At 34.5% G+C, this 26,587-nt stretch overlaps 1 protein-coding gene across 1 annotated transcript in view; it reads right to left on the bottom strand.

Moving 5' to 3' along the window:
- Positions 1 to 26,587, bottom strand: part of FAF1 (Fas associated factor 1) — a 504,460-nt gene that overhangs the window by 256,334 nt on the left and 221,539 nt on the right. The window contains exon 7 of the mRNA XM_075555846.1: positions 22,399 to 22,504. Within this exon, the coding sequence (XP_075411961.1) occupies positions 22,399 to 22,504 (106 nt within the window). The remainder of the gene's footprint in view (positions 1 to 22,398; positions 22,505 to 26,587) is intronic.

Below are 26,587 nucleotides of genomic sequence, written 5' to 3' on the forward strand. Positions count from 1 at the left end.
TCTGTGGGAGAAAAATGAACTCTTAGTTCCCATAAAGACTTACAGCCTTGCAAACCTTATATAAGGTCACTATGAATCGGAATGAACTACACTGCAGGGAAATTTCAGGTCTCATGTGTAAATTTCAGAGGGAAAACAGTGATTAATATTCTTTGCCTAATGCATGAAACCACTTGATACAGTATCTATTGAAAAGGAACCTCAAGCCCTTTCCTACTCTAGCTGTAACCACACTCACAATCCACCTCTCCAATCTCTCTTTAATATGTCCCATAAAACAGAACCTAAAAACTGCCATCACGAATTTCAAATAGCATTAACCTCATAGGTAAGTGTACAGGGGTTGAGTAACCAGACAACTGTACACAAGTGAAACCATTATGTCATTTTTATTAACTCATGAGTCAAACATCTATATAAGGGCAAGTTCATTAGTGTGTGATCAATACTACAGGGAATTCATTTTTCCCCTGCCTTTACAATTCACAAAACTCAACATTTTTATGAACAGAATATAAAAAAGAAGGCACAGAGCCACATAATTTCATAAAGTATGTAATTGCTAAAATTTTGTAAGAAAATTGTCCCCAGAAGTCAGTTCCAATTTTTTAAAGGGTAGCTAATTAGACCTTGAATTTCAACTTTTGTTAATTCCTTTACTCATTCAACAAATAATTGAATGCAATGTGTCTTAAATATTAACACATACAGTAACACTGTTTAAAAGGTGTGTGGGTGGGTGTGGGGGGAGGGAGGGTTTACACGGGGTAGCTTAGGCATAGGTGCTCCTGCTTCTCCATTGACATATTTATTTAAAAGTAACAACCAAAACCACATGAGGCCTTAGACCCGTTATTGATAGGTATCACTGAAACAGATATACCTCAATAGTAACCCCCTGGCATAAAATAATGAAATACTGCTCAGGCCTGTTCCGTCCTTACAGTTGTGCCTATGTTTGAGTCTGCTGTTGCAGGTATAGTGTGAACCCATCTCATCCAGGGTCTTCCTCTTTATCTGACCCTGTAACTTTACTAAGCATTTTGTCATTTCTCCAGGAACTGATTTTTACAGATAATATGTCCAAAGTACGTGAGATGAAGTTTCTTGTTTTTCTGGAAGTCTATGGTATTTTCAATATACTTCAACAGCACCATAATTAAAAGGCATCGATTCTTCTCTTCTTTATTCATTATCTAGTGTTAATCTGCATATGAGACAACTGAAAATACAATGGATAGGGCCAGGTGCACCTTAGTCCTAAAACTGACATATGTGCTTACACATTAAACAGATCTTGTACAGATTTACCCACTGCAATATACTGTTGGATTTCTTGGTTATAGTTTCCACAAAAGCTCATTGTGGATTCAAGTAAAATGCAAGCCTGACAACTTCAATCTTTTCTTCATTCATCATGATGTCTATGGGTTCACGTTAAAGGATTTTTTGGTATTCTTAACATTGAGTAGTAATCCTTACTGCAGGTTGTAGATTTTGAACATCCGTAAGTGCTTCAACATCACTTGGTTTTCAGTAAGAATTGTAGGTTGCATCATCTTCATATCAAAGGTTCTTAATGAATCTTTCTCCAATTCCGGGGTGCTCTACTTCATATAGCCCAGCTGCTCAGATTTATGCCATCAACTGATGGAATATATGGTGAAAAGACACATTACTGACACACACCTTCGCTCACTGATTTCAGGCCAGATAGTATCCCTTTGTTCAACTTGAATGACTACCTCTTGAGTCCATATACAGGTTCTGCATGAGCACAATTAAAATGCCCTGGAGTGTTATCCAGTTTGTTATGGGCCCTACACTCAAATGTCTTTACACACTCATCTAGCCCAAATCCAGCTAATGTTAGCAATGGTCCATGTCCTCCTCCGAAGCTGGCTGGGATATCTGGCAGCTAGCTCACTGTTGATTGATGAACTGCTACATTCATTTTCAATTGTCTTCAACAGAATTTTACTTGCTTGTGATATAGTGATAAAAAAAAACTCATTGCCATCAACTCAATGCCAACTCATAGCAACCCTATAGACCAGGGTAGAGCTGCCCCTGTAGGGTCCCAAGACAGCAACTCTTTCTGAGAAGCAAAAAGTCCAGTCTTCTTTCTCCCTCAGTGAGTTGGTGGTTTTGAATTGCCGACCTAGCAGCTACCAACCAACCCATACCTACTACATCACTGAGGCTCCCAGTCTATTGATTTCTGTACTCTGTTGTCATTGCCTTTCTTTGGAATAGGTAAACTATAGACAGTTTACCTTCCAGTCAGTTGGTCAAGAAGCTGTCTTATAAATTTCCTGTCAAAAACTATTAAGTAGTTCCAGAGCTGTATCAGTTTTTTAATCATTTCAATTGGTATTATGTCAAGTCCTAGTCCTTGTTTTTTGTTGTGCAGTCAGGGACTTTTATCAATGTCATCTTTTTTGTTTTTGTATTCATGCTACCTCTTGAAATAGTTGGACAGCAACCAATTCTTTTTGGTACAGTGCCTCTCTACATTCCTTTTTTAGACGCTTCCTACATCATTCGTTATTTTGTCCTCAGAATCCTTCAATATCGCAAATCAAGGTTTGAAATCTTTTATCATATCTTTTACCTTGAAGTATGTTGAGTGTGTAATCTTCTCTTTCCGTTTTCTAACTCCAGGTCTTTGCACATTACATGAATGCTTTTTGTCTTCTGGAGTTCTTGAATTTTTTGTTCAGTTTTTTGGTCTGACATCATTTCTTCCATTTGCTTTCACTACTCTATATTTAAGAGCAAGTCTGAGTCACTTCTAACATTCTTTCACGCCTGCATTTTAATGGTGTCTTGCTCTTTTCATGTATACATGAAGTCATCCCACAACTCATCAATTCTTTAGCCATCAGTAACCAACACATTGAATCTGTTCTTGAGATGATCTATAATTTCAGGGAAACCACTCAAAGCTATAATTTGGTTCTCACAGATTTTACTTTTCAAACGTTTCAACCTGAATTTGTGTATAAGCCATTGACTGTCTATCCCAGTTGCCCTTTTTTAAAAAAAATCATTTTATTGGGGACTCGTACAATTTTTATCACAATCCATCCATCCATCCATCCATCGTGTAAAGCACATTCGTACATTTGTTGCCATCATCCTTCTCAAAACATTTGCATTCTACTTGAGCCTTTAATATCAGCGCCTCATTTCCCCCTCCCTCATGAACCCTTCCTATTCATAAAATATTGTTATATTGTCATCTTACACTGTCCGACGTCTCCCTTCACCCACTTTTCTGTTGTCCATCCCCCAGGAAGAGGGTTATATGTAGAACCTTGTAATCGGTTCCCTCTTTTAAACCCATCTTCCCTCCACCCTCCAGATATCGCCACTCTCACCACTGGTCCTGAAGGGGTCATCTGTCCTGGATTCCCTGTGTTTCCAGTTCCTATCTGTACTAATGTACATATTCTGGTCTAGCCAGATTTGTAAGGTAGAATTGGGATCATGATAGTGGGGGAGAGAAAGCATTAACGAACTAAAGAAAAGTTGTATGTTTCATCATTGATACCCAGCACCCTGACTGGCTCATCTCTTCCCTGCAATCCTTCAGTAAGTGGGTGTCCAGTTGCCTACAGATGGGTTTTGGGTCTCCACTGCACTCACCCTCATTTACAATGATATGATATTTTGTTCTTTGATGCCTGACAGCTGATCCCTTTGACACTTCATGATCACACAGGCTCCAGTGCTTCATTCGTTTGCTAAAGCATTTCAATTGGTATTCTCTCAATCCATGAAACCTTGGTTTTGGCTAAAGCTTTCGGTACAACTTGAACTTTTTTCTTTATTATCATTGGTTATAGCTAATTCCTAAAACGGTTGAATGTTGACTAGTTATTTTCAGTAGTGACTTTGTGTATCCTTTCCACCTTCTTTTGATGCTTCCTGCATCTTTTGACATTATTTTCATAGTATCTTTCAATATTACAAACTGAGGCTTGAAATTTCTTCTGAGTTCTTTCAGTTTAAGATATGCTGAACATGTTCTCCTTTTTTAATTTCCTAACTCTAGCTCTTTGTGTATTTCATTATATCTTATTTTGTCTTGCCAAGTTGCCCTTTGAAATGTTCTGTTCAGTTCTTTGATGTCATTTCTTCAATTTGTCTTAGCTAGTCTATGATTAAGCACAAGTTTTTAAGTGTCTTTTTTATATCCATTTTAGTCATTATTCTTCCTTTTCTGCTTTAAACTCCCCCACTCCCATTTTATTGGGAGCTCTTAAAGATTTAACAACCCTGAGTTAAATTAGATAAGGCATAATTGTACAATTGCTGCCACCATCGTTTAAAGAATATTTCTTTTTCATGAATTTTGTTATCTTTCCTGCTCCTTAATGACCTTTTACTGTCTTCATGTAGGATGTTCTTGATGTAATCTCATAGTTTATCAGGTCTTTGTGTCATTAGTGTTCAATGTATCAAATCTGTTGTTGAGATGTTCTCATATTTCAAGTGGGATATACTCAAGGTTGGATTTTGGACTTATTCTACTTTTCTTCAGCTTCAAACTGAACTTAAATATAAACAATTTATAGTTTGTTCCATAGGCTGTTCCTAGTCTTGTTTTACCTGCTGATATTGAGTTTCTCCAAGATCTATTCCCAAAAAGGTAGTCAATTTGATTTCTGTGTGTACTCCATCTGGAAAAGTCCATGTACATAGTTGCTTTGTGTGTTGTTGAAAAAAAAAGTATTTGCAATGAAGTAATCACTGGTCTTGCAAAATCTCATCAGGTAATCTTTAGTTTTGTTTTTATTAACAAGGCCATCTTTCCTTCCTCCTGTTTCCAACTTTTACAAGCCAACTACCACAATTACCAATGACATATTCAATGACATATTTAATCATTTCAGACTTTAGACTTTGGTAGAATGTTCTAATTTCTTCATCATTAGCTTTAAAGGTTAGTGTATAACTTTGAATAATAGTTGTATTGATTAGATATTCTTGCATGTAGCTGTATTGTCCTATCACAGACAGCACTATATAATTCACCAAGAAAAAGTTAGTAAATGGTGGATCTGATGTAAATTCCTGTGTCGGTATAAAACAGGAAGACAGTGAGCTTGACAAGGGAAGTTTAAACAACAAGTTTAACCAACAAGTGGTTCTTGAAAGAAGTCCAGTCAGAATGTTCTTCTGAAGTGAAGGTGGCAACATTTTGTTTCACATACTTTGGATATGTTGGACTTTGGATAGAGAGACTAGTCCCTGAAGAAGGACATCATGCTTAGTAAAGTAGAGGGTCAATGACAAAGAGAAAAACTTCCAACGATATAGCGTGATACTGTGGCTGCAACACTGGGTTCAAATATAACCAATGTGAGTATGGCGATGTTTGGTTCTGTCATTATGAACTGGAGTCTACTTGACAGCATATAACAACAGCAACAAAAGAGAATGTGTGGGCTGGGACTGGAAGAAAGAGGAGATGATTTTTTTAAAACAAACTTATTTAACAGTATTAACAAAAAACAAAATTATACATCAACAAGTTATTTCCAAATCATGAGTTTAGAGAGTTGGGCTTTGAATGTCTGGTTATACACAAGTAGATTATCAAGGTGTTTTCCCCAAGATGCTTCTGGGTAGACTTGAGCCTCTAACCTTTCAGTTAGCACTAATTTTCTACTTTTTTCTATCAGTTATATTTCAAATTATCATTACAGAAACACATTTTTTTACTGGTGACTAAATAATAATAACATTATTTAGTTCAAATGTAAAGTACATAGTAAAAAAAATAAAATAAATACTGATAATTGCTCTATAGCTCCATGTGTATTTGCATGTCACAAATATTCTAAATACAAAATCTAGAAAGTTTTGGTCTGTAAACTTACTTTTGTAGAATTTGAACCATACATCTTCAGAGATTAAAGAAAAATCTGTAAGTTGTTCATAGATATCAAATTTTGTACTAAATTGATTTTTTCAGAAAAAAATGTAGATTTTTATGCTTTAACTTATTATAAATTAAAATTATCAGTTTTTGAAGATTCAGTAATTTTCTCATACGCACATACTTGAACACAAATATTAGCACACTATAAATCCTTAAAACTGGGCTTTCCTATTTTTCGGATCAGTTTATATCATATAACTTTTCCATAAACGTCAAGGTTTTATTAAAATGGCATCACTCCATTATTATTCTTGAATAGAGTATCTCCTGTATCCCTGTCTGTGGTACACCAATTCCAAATGGCAGAGAATGTCAATGTGCAACTGCGTAGCTAATAGCAAAAGATGTACCCCTAGAGATAGAATGCACTTGCATTTAATTAGAACTGTTTGAATTTTTTTTCCACACTTTCAACAAAACAGTCAACATGTCTAATGTCATTTTATGTCTTGATTTTACCAACAAAACATTAAGATGTTGTGTAAAAATAAGAGAATTTAAAAAATACTTTGGGGTACCCTCAAAACCCCTGATGCTGGGGGACAGTGCATTTGGACTTTGTTCCACCAGGTTAATCAAGCTATCTGTTTAGAGGTTCTGAAAAGATTACGTAAGAGTGTGCAACAAAAAAGGTCTGATTTGGGTAATGAATGCACAAATGTGCTTTATACAATTGATGTATGTATGGATTGTGATAAGAGTTGTATGAGCCCCTAATAAAATGATAAATAAAAAAAAAGGCCTGAGTTGTGGCAGACAGAAGACTGGTTTTGCCACCTCGACAATGCACCTGCACAGGCAGCCATCTCAGTGCACCAGTTTTTGGCAAAAAACAGCATGGCCCTCTTGCCCACACACCTTTCTCACCTGACCCTGCTCCACGTGACTTCTTTTTGTTTCTGTGAATGAAGAGGACATGCAATGACCTCGAGTTAACGATGCAGAAGAGGTGAAGAAAAAATGAGGAAGGTGCTGTCAGCCATCCAAAGAGATCAGCTTGAAAATGTTTCCACGAATGGAATCATAGATTTGACAAATACATTAAGTGTAATGGAGAGTACTTTGAAGGAGGTAAAGTTGTTTTGTTAAAAAAAATTTTAATACATAGGTTTGAAAAAAAAATCCATTTTTGGAGGGGGGAACCGCCTCGTATAATAATGTGGTAAGTGATTAGCCTCTCTTAGTTACAAGAATGACTCTAATATAGATTTAATACATACTAATAAATTGTAGCTTTTCTAAATGGAATTTCTGTAGCAGTATGCATGGTGTACAAACAACAAAGTTTACTGAGAACTTCAATAAGCAGGTAACTACTTCTATTCTTTTAATAATATTATGATCTGAATATAATGTTTACTTCCATCAAAATATAAAACACTGAAAATTTATTCAATAAAATTTAGGTGACATTAGATGTCACATGTAATGGCCAGAAAATATAAGAACATTCTTTTAAAAAAATATATAGTGTATAATACATTAAGGTTATAAAAGATATTATATTTTAGCAGATTTAGAAGATCCCAATAACTCTTAACAGTATTATTTTAAAAGGTAAATTTATATATACATTTTTGATAAAAATGACTTTAGTAGGAAAACCACAGCAAATTATTTTAGTACAGTAATTTTCAAGTAATATTTTAAGTTCCTAAGACATTATAGTTTGGTGGGGCCTCAGTATTTACACTATCTATGACTAGGGAAAATTAATAAGTTAGTTACCTATTATAATTTAAAAGGAAATCTTTCTGCTAATTTAACATAGTTCACACTACTGGCTTCCAACTTGGAAACTGAAAGGTGAATTAGTCAGTTAAGCATTAGATGCCAAAAACTTCATAGGCAGCAAAATCATAGCAGGAGTAGCCTAACAAGGTGATAATGGACAGAAATGCCATCCTTACTGTGCTATTGAAACATGTGTAATCGCCTTGATTGCCAACAGAAACTTTTAGAGGTTTTTTTTTTTGGGGGGGGGGGTTAAAGCTCTGAAGCAAAAATAAAACACAAGTCCATGACAGGAGACCATTTAAAAACTAAGTCTTAAAAAAATACACTCACCACACACTCTCTGCCACTGAGTTGACTCAGGTTCAGCAACTCTACAGAGGGTTTCTGAGGCTGTGAATCTTTTTCAGATATATTAGTATCTTGAAATTCAGACTCTGCCAGCAAGGTCAAGCAATAAAGGAAAAAGCAATTGATCTACTCAATCACTCTCTATTCATTAATTCAGAAATCAAGGTTCCCCACCCCCCTCATGCTTATTTCCCCCAACTGGCTTATAATACACATATCATACAATTCACTAGTTCAATCACACCAAGAAGAGTTGTACAATCATCACCAAAATCAGTGTTAGAACATTTTCAGTGTTCTTATCACAGGTCAGACACTGAGGTAAATTTGATTTAAAGATGGTCACAATCTACTGGGGTTAGAGACACACAACTGAGTTATGCTGGTAAGCCAGCTCATCAAAACAAAACCCAAGATTTGAAGCCAATTTCCAAAGGTATAAATACTTGTACTCTCACTATGGCAAACTTCAAGTTAGAAATTACTTCAAATTCTTTAATATTTAAATATCATCTCTCTTACAAAAATAGGCATTAGCTCCAGCACTCTGTAACTAATAATGCCAATTAAATGACTGTAAGTTAGCACCAATAAGTGCTATAAATAGATATCTATTAAAGTGCTGTGGTTTAGAATAGTTTCATGAAATACGATTAATTTCGACAAGTATTCTTTGTTCTTTGGTTATTTTTAAAGCATGTTGTTCAGTTCTGTAGAAAGTTTAAAAATCAGAAAGATATAGTCTCATTCTCCTCAAATAGCATCTGAACTAGAAGATGGTCAAGGTAATTACATAAATAAGTGAAGTACAAGGCACTACATTACTGGGGGCTCATGAAGGGCAAAATAAAGAAAAATTTACATTACTATAGAACAGAGGATTAGGGAAAGTCTTCCAAAGATGTATCAGTTGAGATGATCTTTTTGAAATATATATGGGGTTCTGCCTAGCATGTGGGAAAGATGGAAAGCTGAGAGAGGAGCTGAAGGAACTATGTGAACAAAAATTCAAAATTAGTCGCTCGTTCAGTAATCTCATTTGATAAAATCTACAGAGACACAGAAAGAACTACCGTATATACTCGAATATAAGCCGACCCGAGTATAAGCCAAGGTACCTAATTATTACGTGGGAAACCAGAAAAAATGATCGACTCCAGTATAAGCCTAGGGTGGGAAATGCAGGATGTGAATTAACACAGAGATCAGAGGGGAGAGATGAAGTGCAGCCACAGACATCCTTACCAGTTCAGCTACCAGCGTGAATCACTACAGGTGCTTCAGCGAATTGGAGCCGTCCACGTCATAGGACAGCTCTGATTGGTTAGATATGAGTAAACAAATGTTCAAAGTCCTGCAGTGTCAGCAGGGCTTTGAATGAACAGCGGAAGAACGGCAATCACCTGTGAAATGTTACACCTTGCTGGGGTACCAGTGACCCGTGTATAAGCTGAACCCGCGTTTTTCAGCACATTTTGCTGAAAAACTTGGCTTATACACGAGTTTATACGGTAATTCCTATTTAAGAAAAAAAATCTTAAGAGTTAATAAAGCTTTTTTCACAGGTATTGGTTCAATTTCATTGTTACCACGAATACCAAAACTGCTAGTAATATTACCCTTATGCTAATTTTACAGGTGAGGACAGAGTCTATGTAGTGAAACTAAAGGAGGGTGAGGCAGCTAATGCAAAATTAGAAACTCCATGGCATAGAGTCAAGTTAAACTCATAGTGACCTTATAGGGCAGAACAGAACTGACCTTTTAGATTTCCGAGACTTTAAATCTTTATGGGAGCAATCAGTCTCAGCTTTCTCCTAAGGAACAACTGATGGGTTCAAACTGCTGACCTACTGTTCAGCAACTCAATGCCTATGTTTCTGGACTTCTTTTCAACACTGATATGTTAATTCACGCAAACCACTGTTTACTCAATAATTATCTAACAGGTTCTACATGCTGTATTAGGCTGCCTGGTTACCTCTAATGGTTACTAATTCAAAAGCTGAAAGTTTGAGTCCACCCAGAGGAGCCACAGAAAAAAAGAGATGGAAATGCTATGGAAGGCTGTTCCATTCTGATACACATGGGTCACTATGAGTCGGAATTGATTTGATGGCAACTGAGTGGTTTTTAGGCATAAAGTTATTCTATGCCAAGTTTAATGAGGCATGTGGATTTCATGCCTATTTTAAGATTCTAAGACATTTCATTTTTTTCCAGCAAAAACTTTATGATGATGCATTTTGACATTAGGAAAAATTCTAAGTGAAAAATAAAAAAGCTATTCAGGGCTAGATTCTCATGGTGCTAATAAGTGACACTAGGGGTAGAATTCAGGTTCCCTACAATATAATGCAGTGATGTTTCTGTTATCAGAAGCTAACTAATGGCCAGTTGAGAAGTACTATTAGTTTAAAGAAAACCTGTAATAATACATCCCTCAGTGCAGAAAACACCAACCAAACAAAAAGAATTCTAACCTTACTTAGGCGGAAATTACCTGGTAGATAATCCTGTTAAGAATGACACAGGGCAAAGAGAATCTGGCAACCACAAAAAAAAAAAAGAATGACATGAATCTATTTTAAAGTATGAGTTTATACTTCTTGTGCAAAGTATTTATTTTCAGCTTCATTTTAAACAAATGAGAATTTATACAGTCAAATTAGAAACATAATAATCCTTCAGAGAAAGTACATGTTTATTTCAACACTATTTTAAATGCTTGAAATACTAGCTAACTTCTTTTTACCAATGCTTTCATTTACAAATTATTCCGACACTTTTTAGATCCTTCTACATGATCATTCATTAAGCCCACCTACTCAGTGCCAGAAACAATGGTAGATCTTGAAATAAGGAGGCAAATTTGATGGTTTTTCTTTTTTATTTTAAGGTTATAGACTAAAACAGAAGAAATAAAGAGAGTTGCAACAGAGACCTGCAATTGAGCGTGGTAAACCTTATGGCAGATATGCGTGCACAGGGAGAAGAGGAGCTTAGGAAAGAGACTCCTACCCTGAACAATCACAGACTGACTACTCAAATTGAATGAAATACGTTGGCTCATAAACAGCAACAAATAGCTTCATATCAATTTTCTCTCGTAACAAGGCAAATATTGATCATAAATAAAGTCATTCAAAACAGCTCATAGGCTACATAGGCAGGTTCCTGGATATCGAGTAGTATAATGTTTGAGTAATAGCCTGGCTATGTGCATCAAAACATAGGTGACTGATTGAAGGTGCCAACATTGGTTTGGATTAGGATGTGTATGCATGTTAAAACAGCAGACTTAGTCATGAATTACATAATCCTCTGTTCATTCTACATTTAAAAAAATTGATTGCATTGTTTGAAGTTATCATTATCAATAGAAATCAGAAGCCCTACGACATGTTACTATATTTCTGAAATGTCAAAGTTCAATTAAAGTGATACATGTGTATAAACATCAAGAAAAATTTATATTAGAAAGAAAACTGCTTTTATAAACATCTTATTAAAGTTCCCTTATATACAATCTGAAGGATAAGAGAGGAATCTCATAGTTCAACAGAAAGAAAATTATGTTTAATACTAGGGAGAATTACTTCATATTTTCATTGGGCAAAAACAGGCATACAAATGCAATGCATTTTTGGTAACAGAACACAAGAGGACCAAAACCAAATGCCAACACCCTATCTTGAATTTAATATACATAATCGATAACCCTGATATTTATTTTTCAAATTGCGTATTTGTAAAAATTGTTAAGAGAATAAAAAATCTCACTGATTACTTCACTAATGATTTTATTTAAATGTGATTTTCATTTGGTTTTCTTTCATAATGATTGTAGGCTCTCTTCTGTAATACGATAGACAGGAAGAAGAAAAAGGTCTCCAAATCAAAAATTCCTTAAGTTTTTACTGTAGTAACAATCATAATGTGATGCTGACACTAGCTCTACAGAGAAATCATGGCATTAAACTGCTAAACATTTTTGCTGTCTACAAAATGGATTGAAAGGGGTAGGAAAATCAGTAGATAAAATGGATTTTCAATTCATCTGAAATTAAATTAGACATAAAGGTCTTTAAATTTCCTAAATACTTTTTAATAGGTTTCCACTGATCTTTCATTGGGTGGCCATTTGCACTGTACTAACATTTAAGACAAGTTTAGCTCTAGCAGAGAACACAGAAAATTATATAAATAGATACAAATTAATGCTCTGTAAATATGGTGTTCAACTGTATATTCAAAAGACCTGGCTATGTGTGAAAATACTTCAGTGGCCTATCTTTAAAACCCACTAAATGGAAGATCCAGTGTCTCCTTCATAATGTGATTTCACTATACAAAATAAAGTTCTTTTTTTTTCAGCCATGAAGAATTTATATCTACTTGCTATTACATGGTTAGGCAAGGAAACTATTATCAATATTATTGTCTAACATTCTCCTCAGGGACAACTTCGATACAATTCAGATTATACAGGTCAAATGGGAAGTGATAACATCTCAATCTTGAATAATGGAGAGCAATTCATTTCATGATAGTCTTATTTTCCTGCCCCTTTTCTCCACGGGCTAGTTCTAGTTTACTTTATTTTCTTTTTAAAAATGGGTTACTGACTGTGATTGCACAGCTCATTTTAAAGGCGATTTAACCATGGGGAGGGACAAGAGAGCAATGTTCTACAATTGATATGGTAATGATTGCACAATTCTCAATGATATGACTGACCAATTCAATTATATGATAATCAAATTATGTGCCAATACAACTGTTTAAAAATGTGTTATGTAATGCTAAATCTACTCCCACAAACATAAGCATAAATTTTCTTTGTATGGTAATTTTTTGTTTTTGTAGTTGAGAATATTCTCTTCAGTGCCTTATCACCATCTCAAAGAAATTCACCTCTTTTATAATTGGTCAATATACATTTATTTCTTCAATGTTTTATTTTTTAATTTTCTAAATCAACCCTAACCAACCTATGGCTTTTTTCTATGCCTTCCACAATTTCTACCTTGTGGGCACTTAACTTTTATAGTATAAAGTTTCTTGGAAATTATTCCATAAATAATGTGTAGAATAAGGTTGACCAGAAATAGAAATATATATTTTTTGCTTTACTTCATCTACATGGAAGCCTCTGGACACTAGAGGTTAACACTCTGCTGGCATTTAAAAAAAAATTCTATTTTGCACTTAAGTGCAAATCTAATTTGCTTTCCACTGTCAGTCATAGGAGTTTCCCAGTATTATTTCCAAAGTACCTTCTTCCTCTTGTTTCCTTCATCCCTTTCCATCAAGTGTCCATGTTCAGTGTTATTCCCCACCCCCTGCCCTGCCTCCACCCCCATGCATTAGCTGTAAAATAGATGTAAAGCTTGGTGTAAGTCCAAAAATTTTATGATCAAAATACATACTTAGCAAATTGTTTGGCTAAATCTTTCATGTATGATGAAAGATTATTACCACAATTCATTAGCAAATTATAGACTTTGAAATGTAAGCAGACAAATATTTGGCCCTGTATCAATCAATTTGGACCAGCTGGGTAGAAATTCACACAATTTCAGGAAACCCGGGAAGTGAGGTGCTTTTCATTTTTCATTCAATTGAAACATTAAAGAAAAATTACCATTCTACAAAAATGTCCACTTCTCAAGAATTTAGCAGAGCCATTTTGATTGGTTTTATTTCCAATTAATCACTACTTTAATGAGCAATAAATTGATCATCTTTCTTATAATTGGTTGTGAGAGAATACTGCTTAATGTCTGCTAAGGCACCCTAATACTTTGCCCATTATAATCCAGTCTAAAAGCTCAATATATAATAACAATCCCACTGCCCTAAAAAATGTTGATGCTGGAACTTCTACATACACTAAATAGGCATGGAAAGTCCTTTTTCACCAGTAAATAATATCATTAACATTTTCCCGCTGAGCCCCGCTAACCTAGGAAGGTGACCCTGTACAAAGATCCTGACTGTCTGCTTTGGTTAATCTACAGGGCCAAATATGAGGACAGCTGCGCTTGGAGAGCAACTTAAAACAAATTTCATCTTAGTGGCATCTAATCCAGTCCTTGGTACAAGACGCATGGAAAAGTCAGTGTCAAAATTAAACAATGCGGCTTTGCAATGAGCAGATGCTTTTGCCTTGCAGCTGTAAAAACCTTAAAACAATCCAGTAGTCCACTGTCTGGTCACGCAATGACTACAAAGCAATGAATACATTTTGCCATTTAAAGTGAATGTTTACTATGAGTCTTTAAAGTCTTTTTTCTTTAAAAAGGGGGGGGCATATTGAGGGTAATGAAAAGAATTTATCCTTAAAATGAGCAATAGAATTTACTTTTAAAATATATTTTTATCACACTAATATGTATGAAAAAGAATAACTCCTTAAGCAAATAGCATTATAAGATACACAAGGCAAATTAAACAAAAAATTACCATAAATAGATGTCCTAGGAAGTTATAGCATACTTACTTTTGGCATAAAAGGATAAACATGTAAATAATATTTTTGCCGCCAGCCCTTATCTTAATAAACCTGGTCCATGAACTAATTTATGTTTCTGAGCACTTTATAACCACTTATTCATCTTATGATATACTTTTATGGTATTTAGTCGGAGTGTGGGGGGATGTTTGAGGAGAATGAATGAAAAGTTTATTGTTCTGATTTTAGAAGTGAAGAAAACTTTAAAGTCAAAGCATTTCTCAGCTTAAATAATATGGTACTTATGAGACCTACAAAGAAAAGCCTGCCTTTCACAACCCTTACCTTAAAGTATCCTGACATTCTGGAATCTAGAAGTTAATATTTTAATTCAGAAACAAACTCTATTTTTATGTTCTGAATGGCTCTCCAACCACTGTGTCAGTGAAACCAAAAGGACTGCCCACGTGCATGGTCATGATTTAATCTCCTTCTATTAACTGAGGTTCTAGTTTGAAAGTTGGCTTATTTTACCTGTAAGAAATAGAATCTAGTAGCCTTTTTAATTTTTAATAGTCTCTTATGCAGAGGAAAAATAACAAAAACCAGTAGATTTTTCTTATCAGTCAACTTTTCTGCAGTCTTCTTGTCCCCAAGGATATCAACTGATTAGATGTTTTTTGTTGAATGAAGGTTTGGGGATTCCCTTCATATGCTTCTCAACCTACAACTTACATTTTAATGAACAAATCCCAAAATGAAAAACACATCAGCAAGAAATAAATCTAATTTTATATTTAATATCAAAGAATATAAGCTACCCGTTGATTAAGTCTTTGAAAAATAAAATCTAAAATATTTCGTGATTGCATTGTGAACTCTTCACAAAATGTTGCTAAAATAAACAACATGAAACATTGGTACATTATGCCTTTAAAAATATAAATTCAAAATATATATATATAAATTCTAAACATTCATTTAAATAGTTAAACTTAAAAATATATAAAAATCATGAGACGTTTACAACTATTATTATTAGGTTATATGCTATAAGTATGATTTACGTGTAGTGTTTTCATTGCATAGTCAATTAAATTTGAATGATAGTATCATTAATATATGCCACCAAACAAATCCAAATCATATCATTAAAATAAATAACGAAAGAATTACGCATACTATAAAAACATCCAAAGTAACTGACATGAATTTCTAGATTTAATCTCTTGTAGCTTAACTCAACGGATCTTGGAATAGAAGCTAATTATTTTATAATGTCAGTATTCCAAATTATAGTATGTGTGTCTAGTTAACAGCTTTTTAAGGATAAGAAATAACAACTATAAATTTATAGAAACTAGATATACTCATATTTCATAAAAACTTTGGTTACTAACCAGTTATGCTATCAGAACTGTGTGAAAATATTTTGCTTGGAAGGGTAAACTTTAAGGTTAATTAAACCATTTCAATTCACATTTAATAATATTTTAATACATTATGTATTTTTTATGGGATCATATAGAGATGTGTAAATTTGGTTTGCAAGAAAAGGTTCTCCTGTACATTCATTTTACCCTTTTGGGTCCTTTCAATACAACAATATGCTCTTAAAGTATATATTTTACTCAAAAAATACATAAGTAAGTCACAAACCAAAAGCTAACAGATGTGTGACTTCTAATTAGTTATAATAATCTCTGCTTCAATGCCATTAGAATGAGCCTTTCTTTTCTTTTGAAAACTAAAAAAGCTCTCCTTTGAATTTTAAACTGTCAGGGTTCTTCAAAGTCAATGTACAAAATCTGCTTTGATTAAAATTTTGGACATCTACAGTGATAACTTTATGAAAGGAAAATATTAAATTATAATTATCCTAAACAGACACAGTCTTGTGAAACTAACCCTACATTCATGTTAAAACACAAAGAGTTGAATATAATGAATTTGATTCATCCTTGGACACAAAGCTTCACCACAGTACACTCAGTCAACTGTTGCTCTTGCGCCTATATTCATGGTGCTTAAATAGCTCACTTTAAAACAAAAAAAACTCCAATTGGCTTTTCATATACCCACCCTCCCCAAAAATAACGCACTTGAAAAACTCAAGTGATATGAAAGGCTTCAAGGCCTCTTTTCTCCCTTTCATACCCCCTTTTTTTATTTCTGTTTGCAGTAATCTGCCTTTCTCTTTCTCTTTCTCATTGCTACAGAGCAAGCGAGGAGGCTCAGAGCTTTGAAAAGGGGCTCAGTGTGTAATGGGTCCACTAGAATTAATTTACTTGCACCAAATCCATTGAGCACCGAGATTCCCCCCCCCTTCTCAAATCATTTGGAGTCGAACGCAGCCCCCAGTCTTTGTAATTCTAGTAAAGCACTTAAAGTGCACAGTAGGTGTTCATGAGGACCATCTGGTCAAAAGCAAAACAAGCTGCTGATTTTGCCTTTGAATAGAATGAAGCAAGTGTGAATTAGTCTCTTCAATTAGCACTATTACAACCTGTCAAGTGCATATTGTAAAACAGGATTATTACAGTATTGGTCACCAGTGCAATTATTTACTCTCTGCCTTTTCTTGCATATAAAAATGTCTTATGTTTATTAGTTTCTGATAACTAAACATAATTTCTTTTAACCCAAGATTTCAAAACTATCATCCCACAAATCACGAATTATAAAACGTGTTCTGCAATGATGTTAGCATATTGGTATCTTATATAACAAAAGGCACTGTCCCTAACTCTTAACAAAATTTTATTGTTTCTATTTTCTCATAAAGAAGGGGAAAAATACTTCCTTATGCTGGAAAAAACATCCAACTGAGATTTTTTTTTTTTAATGGGGAGTTGAGGGGTTGTCATTTCCAAATGGCTGGACTGTAGATATTATTTAAATTTATTTCCTATGGGGATAATTTATAAGATTCACAGAAAACCTCAATATTTTAAAATGATCATCACTAATTTATTTGAAGCAGTATGCTTAAATTTCAATTTTAAAATGCAACTTGAAACTTATTATATGCATGCATATTTTAAAAAGAAACTCATAATCTCCATTTGGAAAGATGAATAAAGGCTTGAATTCATTGCCCAGTTGCTTAAGAAATTGTCGTTCATTCTTGCTAATATGTCATTTGTGATTTTAAATAAAAAAAAATCAAATCAAGATGTATGCTAATTAAAATTGCTTCTTTCTAATCGAGCTTATATATGCCAGTTATCCTGCAGCAAAAACAAACCACTTAAACTTTTAATTAAATAACCACACAACTTAATTTACCTTCTTGCACATGCACATTCTCAGCTATCTTAGTCTTCCTCCAGTTTTGTGCCAGCACCCCTATCCTACCCACACTAGAAAATAGACACACCAATAATAAATACTTAAAACATTTACAAAAAGGCCACATTTAGTTAAGAAGTCATAGTTAAATATGCCATTAGGAAAGTAAAAGTCTGCATATTTAATCACTGGAACTGGCATCCAGCATTAAAGAAAAATATTCAAAATACACAGCCAAGGAAGTTCAGAAAGCAGCAAGGAGACAGTTAAATACAATATGCAGATAGGACACAAGGTTCGGATTTTTCAGAATCAGAATTAGTTTTACCCTCCACCTTCCAATTCTTTAGCCCAGACAATTTTAGGGCCTTGTATGATTTATGTTTTTAGTTCACTTTTTGTTACTAATTCAAACTCCATTGACTTCCCATTTACAATCACGAGTTTGTACAACATAGTATGAGTTAAGAATATTTTGTTGCTCTATACAAAATATATCTTTATAGATTTTCATTTACCATAAATCCAACCAATATTAATAAGAATAGTGGGACTTCTAGGGTAAGAAAATTAAGAGTGTAATTCCAATAACCATTTCTGATACTTCTCACTCTAAGAAATAAAGAATACTCAATGATTCTGCACCCAAAATACTTAGGTGTCTCATTATTTTTATTCTGGGTCATACTTTTATTCTGTAAGCCTGTATGAATGACACTCTCAAAGAAAAGTGTTTTCCTAATAGAAGCTTTTGCAATAGTAGGATGGACAACAAAGAATCAGTTTCCAAGAAAAGTTGGCTTGATTTCAGGGACTTTATACTCTTTTCCACACCTGGGTTTAGGATTTACAATAAGCAAATCCACCCCCCCCCCACCGCCCCGATTCTAAATTTAACTCATTTATCGCCAGAGTTACTACAAAGTGCATAATTACCTGACTAAAATATCTGAATTCTCAACATAGAAAATTGATTAAAACATGGTACACTTTGGTTTAAATTTCCAAAGGTATTTACTATTTTACAGTAAGCGAAACCCACCATGAATCCTGCCCCCAATCTGAGGAGGACGAACAACAGAAACATGGGTGAAGGGAGAAAGAGGACAGTGTAAGATATGAAAATAGTAATAATTTATAATTTATCAAGGCGTCACAGGGGTGGGAGGAAAGGGGAGGGAAAGAATAAAGAGGAACTGATACCAAGGGTTCAAGTAGAATGAAAATGTCTTGAAAATGATGATGGCAACATATGTATAAATGTACTTGATAAAATCGATGTGTGGACTGCTGTAAGAGCGGTAGCAGCCCCAAACAAAATTACTTATTAAAAAGACTGCCACTTATAAGCTGTTTTGCCATAATGGAAAAGGGGGATTTATTTTCTTATGATTACTGGCAAGTCTCTCCATTATGATCTTTCTTCTTCCTTGAGTAGACTAAGATAGGTGGAAAGATTTGTAAAGAGCTTTAGAAAAAATAATAATGACCTTGGTATCTTAGAAGTTTAAATTAAAATCGAGAGCACCCAAAGGACACAGCCATGGCTTGTGAGGAAAGAGAGCACACTGACAGAATGCACAAACACTTGTACAACTACCAGTTTAGTACCACTATCTTGCAAGAACATATGGTCGCCGTGGAAGCTATTTGAATCTCAAGCTGCATCTTAAATTCTACTTCCAAATCCACTGTTTTTTTGTAAATGGCATTTTTTTCTCCAACTGGTTAAAATCATGTATGGTTTTCAATCTTATATCATTGAATAGAAACTTCCTTTATTATTATGTTGTTGAGAGGTAGGTGGCTATATTATAAAAGCTTCCTTTTAAAAATGAAAAGGCTATAATACTTTAAAATACTCTAAATGGGTGAGGTGTTATTGTTTTCCTCCCCCCACCCATACTATGAAAATCAATTACTACTAAATTAGAAAAACGATCAATTGTTTTGCCCTGTTTTAAATTCCTTCCTTTCTCTTGATATAGTATACTTGGTCAGAATTTATTCTCAGACCAATTAAACCAGACTGAAAATAGAGTCTTAAAAGTGGTGATAAAGCTAGGTGTACATTTTAGAAAGCATCATTACTAGCACACTAACAACAAAAACACATCTCTAAAATAAAACTGAAGAACAGTTCTAGGATTTTATTTTTTAATCTTGGTACAACCAAACTGACTTTCAATCTAACAACAACAAAACAGATGAACAGTGTCACTGCGGATTATATGGCTGTATCATGACAACACCTAGTCCTCCTGAGTCCCGCACCCCCCCCCCCCATCCATATTCCACAAGTTAGAGGAGTAGGCCTGGAATGTGATGCAAAGCCCAGTGAGTGTGATCCACATACTTATACTCAATGGTACCGAATAAAAGAGACTCTAGGCAAACCACTGATGTTGGAAACAAAATTATTTTCTAGCAACTAATATTATAAAATATCCATTTAAGTCAACTAAGCAAAGGTAGAAGGGTGGGGGAGAAATGAGAAAGAACTAAATATTTGTCAAGATATAAAGGATATCATTCTGTAAAAATATTTCTGGAACATTTTTCAAGTAATGTTTAGAAAATGATATGAAAAAGCTTTATTGGTTTGAAGTCCTTGAAGTTTAAAAATATATTTAATAATCTAAATAGTCAGTCATGGAGAACAGTTTCAGCCAACTGTGGCACACAATAGTACATTTACAGAATTTTAAATATTTCTTTTAATAATTAATGTAGTCATTTTGAATCATTCTGCATAGGATATCAGGTGTGAGAAGATTGCATTAACGCTGCTTAAACACATCAACTTGTCAGTATGGCCAAGTCGATTTCGGAAATATTTGCAGTATTTTCCCATCGAAACAGTAATAAAGGCAAAATAAATATATGCCACTACTTTATAATCACCGAACATTAATGAATATTTTATGTCTTTTTAAATCTCCCTGTTTAATTTAAAAGGGTGAAATTAAGTCTCCTCCCTGCAATATGCCAATTATCTGTAAATCAAACAATAACTTGGCCATTATGCTCCTTTTTGTTAATATAAGAGAAGCTAATTTGAAAGCACTGAATGGCATTTTTAGACTATCAACTTAATAGTCCTTTCTGCCCCCCTGTGGAAAAAAGTTGAAACGCACTCGATGATGGCAAGTGGCAATGCTTTAAAAGGTGGGTCGGGTGGGAAGAGTTGAGTGTAATAATTTCATTCAGAATGGAAAAGAAGGCTATCTATATATAACATCATGTACTAAGCTATTCTAAATTCAAAAAAAGGGGAATCAACAATAGTGTGAAATTTACCTTTCATTTGCTTTTTGATTAAACTGGAGTGAATTTCTTTGTTTAATTACAAGCACATAACCTAGGTTTAAAATAATAAAGTTCAAGGAATCTATGATGTAACAATAATAAAACATTATTTTTAAAAACATTATTATAATGTAAAAATAATGATTCTTCAAGGAATAGAAATTTAAGTATAGGGAAAAAAGACTACATGCTATGTATATGAAATGTGTACATATTTAAAATCTTGAGATCAAAGAGTTGAAGCTGTGATTCAAATTAGGCGCCAGAAAAATTAGAAACCTGAAGACTTTAATTATCAATCAATAATGATAAGCAGAAATAATAAACAGAAAATAAACTTTTAAAAATAAACTATGTCAAGCTCAGAAGTTGAAATTCATTGATAATATAAAAATAAACCATTAATAACTCAGCTATTGCTGAAACAATTTATATATCTGATAAAATTTCAACATATTAGTAATTATTTTAAGCTATATGATCTAAGAACAAATTGATGAAATAATCTAGGGCTGAGAAAGATTTTCTTTCTGAAAAGCATTATTAGAAAAATGATTGCAATCTTTACAACTTACAAGGTAATGTGACATAGTCACCATTTCCAGAGTTGCTATAACACAAGTCTTGTCATAGCCAAGACACCTCCAAACCCCACACCAGCGGTAAATAGCTGACTTTTTGGTAGGTGGGGCCAGACATACCAAGAACATAGTTCTTCTCTCTTGAGGGAAGTTCTTTTTCGAAACAGTGGCCCTGGTTGGCCATGTTGAAGAATATGATGTTTACACTCTAAGTACACTCTTTTCAGATACTCTGAGTTAAATGAGGATCTCAAATAGTGTCTTACTTTAAAAGTGAATAGTCCAAGGCTGAGGTGAAGCTGTCTAAGAAAAGCCACCTCTTATAACTTTAGAAATAGGCAAGTTATATATTACTAATAATAGATTTGAGAACAACCTCTCAAATAAAACATATTCTCCAAAATGTACTGTTAATAATTTCCAAATTAATATCATGAATAATTACTATGAAACCAAAAAAGACATTACATGAGTTACTTTTTAACAGGGTTTTATGTTGATATTTTCAGAATTATCAAGAGCTCCTATTTACAAAATCTATCTTTCTAGGTTGTCATTTAGTTTATCTACAGTAATCACTGATGCTCCAGTTAATTAAAATTAAGAACCCAATAATGAAACATAAAGAGAGTTTCCAACCAGAACAGATAAGCCCTCTTTAACAGGGTCAACATTAGCTATAATGAGCTACCTTTATTCCTTAGCTGTGAGACATAACTCACCTCTTGAATGGTACTGCTTCCTGAGAAGTTCAGGTTGTACTCCCGCTGGACTTCTCGGTGGGTGATGATCAGCATGAAGTTTTGATTTAATGACTCCTGCAGGGCACTGAAAGGGTTGACAGAAAAACAAGGAACTCAGAGATGAACAAGTTCTAGCATGCTTTACAGCTAGCTGCAAAAACCCCAGGAGTACCCTATCCTCCACACAGGCATGTCCGGACCCAATGTTATCATCTTTTCAACTCCTGAAGGCAAGAGAGCATGCTGCGACAACCAAGGGGAGCTAACCTGTTAACTCTTTCTTTTCCAAGATGATTTTAGACTTCAACACTACACATTTACACACATAAGAATTTTCTATAAGGAAGGCAATCCACTATTATATTTCCTCCAATAGAACCAAACTGTCAACTATTATACCAAATTCCAAATATATTATTAAAATGTATACTCAATGATCAGTTGAATTCCAGGAAAAGCAACAGAGATGGTAAAAAAAGAAACAAAACTAGTTTTTATACTTCTGCATGTTGTAAAACAATAGATATATGGTTTCTGCCAAAATTCAGTAGATTCTATTTCTTTATTAAACTAGTAAGAAAACATCTTTGATTCATTAAAAAATTAAAAACCTATTATTATTGCATCATAATAATCTTTACTGCCCATCTTTGACGATTCTTAACAGTAGCAAAACTACAGTTATTAAGTAGCAACGAAAATAATTTTATGGTTAGGGGGTCACCACAACACGAGGAACTGCATTAAAGGGCCATGGCATGAGGAAGGTTAAGAACCACTGACCTAGAGGAAGGGTGAGATGCTAGGACAGGGCCTTGAGCATTCCAATAATTTGAAGCAGAAGAGGAGATAGGGCAAAGAAGACTGATAAACAGTATATGAGATAAGAGAAAACTCAAGACAATCTAGTATAAGGGAATCAAAAGAGATAACTACTTCAATTACCAGGGTATGATCAATTATGCCAAATAATGCTGAGACATTAAGTGCAGCTGGGCCAAACAGAAAAGGACCAAGTTAAGGAAATGGTAAAAGGCTCTGTGTAAGTGTACTATGTGGTGATTCAATTCACTCCTGTAACATTTAAGAAATTAAGTTTTTTTAAGTAAAAAAAAGAAATTACATTTTTATAAAGCTTTAATTACTCTCCCTCCCATCCTCTCTCTCTAACCTACACATGAGGTCCAATTTTATTATAAAATTGTGGTTTCAAAAGGTTAGGTAATTTGTCGAAGGTCAAATTCAAAATCACTGCCATCACGTCAGTTCTGACTCATGTTGACTTTACAAGAGAGAGCAGAAGTGTCCGTGTGAGTTTGATACTGTTAACTCTTTATGGGTGTAGAAAGCCTCAACTTTCTCCAGAGCCCCAGCTGGTGGCTTCAAATTGTTGACTTTGCAGTTAGTTAACTGCCCTATGGAAACCACAACACCACCAGGGCTTCTTGTCCAAGGAAAGATTTGATTCCATGTTCTTTATACTTCCACTTATTTTCTAAAAGGTGAGGTTGCTTTGGGAGAGACAAAGATGAATACATTTGCCTGCTAGGAGTTCACTATTCACTCATTAATTCTGTGAATATTTCATCCCTATTATTTGTAATAATACAAAAAAGAAAGAAAAGAATCACTGACCTCTGGCAGACTATACAAAGAATTTTAAACAGTTAGCTGTGGCAGGTTGCTGAGACGGGAGAAAATATTTTGAAATGCTATGAAGAAGGATGGTTGGTAATCTAACAAATAGTCACAGAGGGCGATTCCACACAAAGAATAGCTGAGGCAGAGATGGAGATGGGAGAATGTAAGGAAAGATCTAACGAGCAATGAAGAAGTATAAAAGCAGGGTTTGTGAAAGAAAAAACTTGAAAACTATGAAGGCTTTAAATTATGAAGGGCTTCAAAGTTAAGCTAAAGAGCTCAAAGTTCCAGGAGTCTTCATTATTATATAGATCCTGCTTTATCTTTACATAGGAGTCTACACATAGGTTTAATATTTTTAGTGCTTGCCTTTATGCAATTCCTTAAATATGTTTCTTGATCCTGATTGGCAGACTTATGCAATAACTTTGCAGAAAGGTTTGGCAAGAGACAAGTCCTGATGGCCAGACTACTTTAGAAGAACATTAATTTAGTCTAGTTTTAACAATTCTTGGGTAACTCTGGGGGAAGGTACACTGGCAAGAATACTTGACTGTAAAATGTTCAAGAGTCAGAGCTAGACTTGAATCTCTGTCCCTTTACTTACTAGTTGTTTAATCTTAAAAAAGTCAATTATTTATTGTTTCAACGGTACTTCCTGAGTGTTCACCATAAAGGAAACCCTATTTAAGGTAATTAATTATTCTGTAGCATCAGTTTCCTCTTCAAGGAAAGGATAACAGTTCCTACTCCATACAACTATGAGTACTGAATTTAATATAACTAAATATGAGTTTTAATGCATATTAGTTGACGGTGATCCATTAGAAAATACTCATACTTCAAAATCTTACAATGACAATTAAACATCAGCAAAAGGATCTGGTGTTTTATGGTAGTTCTTTTTCATATTTTAGTTTCACTCCTCTGCAAGAGTTCAAAGAACAGAACCTTCTTTGACGCACTGAACATAATTCTATATTATACCTAATGCTATTAAGACTCACAGTATCTCTCCACCTCCACCTCCTCCTGTTACTAAGATTGACAGTTTTCCCCCTCCTTTTCTTACACAGAGTTAGTGGTGGCACAGCAGCCCTGGTGGGGTAGTGGTTACAGGTTAGGCTACTTATTAGAAGGTCAGCAGTTCAAAACCACTAGCTGCTTCTCTGGAGAAAGACAGGGCTTTCTACTCCCATAAAGAGTTACAGTCTTAGAAACTCACAGAAGCAATTCTACCCTGTCCTATCAGGTCAACTCAATGGCAGAGTTTGGTGGTTTTGTTTTTGTTCGGAGTGTTGATGCTGAGCCACCATATTCATGCTTCTTGTGAACACAAGTTTGTTAGCTTGCTTGTTTTGAATATCTAATGAAGGTATTATCTTCAACCTCAGGTTCAAGCCTGATTCATTCACTTAACCATAAATAATAATAGCAATAGATAGATAGATAGATAGATAGATAGATAGATAGATAGATAGATAGATAGATAGATAGATAAAATTGTTGTTAGTCTCTTGTCTAAGGATCACTGGTGGCACTGTTGGATAAGAATCGAACTACTAACTGCCTGGTAAGTAGTTTAAACCTATCAGCCACTCTGTTGGAGAAAGATGAGGATATTTGCTCCCATAAAGATTTACAGTTTTAGAAACCCTATACATGTGCCTATTGAGTTTGAATCGATTTAATGGCATGAATTCAATGGCAGCAGGAATCGTTTGGCTTGTTGCTAAAAGGACAGAGGTTGCAACCCACTCACAGAGGCACTGAAATGTCACAACCCTGAAAACACTGGGGCAGTTATACTCTGAGCACACGGAGCCAATATAAGTAAGAAACTTGACAACTAACAACAGTCTTTAACAAGTGCTACGGTTATTTTCAATCACCTCAGATACATTTCAAAAACTGGACAATGAAAATGAAAGACGGAATAAAAGAGCTGACACATTCAAACTGTGGTGTTGGTAAAGAAAACTAAATATAGCATGGGTTGTCAGAAGAACAACAAAATAAAATACTTCTTAGAAAGGAGGACGGTTAAGGCAAAAAGAAAGTAATAAGGGCTCCTAGGGGGTGTAGAGTGGGAGTGGTAGGGGACAAAAGAGGAAGGTGCTATCAAGGAGGTAAAGAAAGAAAATGTTTTAAAACTGATTGTGGTAGCAATTGTACAAAACTGCTTGAGGAGATGGAACTACAGAATGTTAGGATATCTCTAAGAGCGCCCAATAAAAGGATTTTTTTAAAAAAGAAAGAAATGAGGATTGCAAAACGTTGTATCCCTTATTTTAGACATGCCATCAGAAGGGTCCAATCAATACCTGGAGAAGGTTATCAGGAGTACAAAGGAGAAATTCTCAGAGAGATGGACTGACACATGGGGCCAAACACACCAACAGTTTTGAGGATGGTACATGACTGGACAATTTATACTTTAGGCCACTATGAGTCAAAGCTGACTCCATGAAAACCAACAATGTAACAGGCACTAAAAGCATCACTCCCAACTTAATGCTGCCATTGC

Source organism: Tenrec ecaudatus, chromosome 1 (genome assembly GCF_050624435.1).
Source record: "Tenrec ecaudatus isolate mTenEca1 chromosome 1, mTenEca1.hap1, whole genome shotgun sequence".
Taxonomy (NCBI): Eukaryota; Metazoa; Chordata; class Mammalia; order Afrosoricida; family Tenrecidae; genus Tenrec; species Tenrec ecaudatus.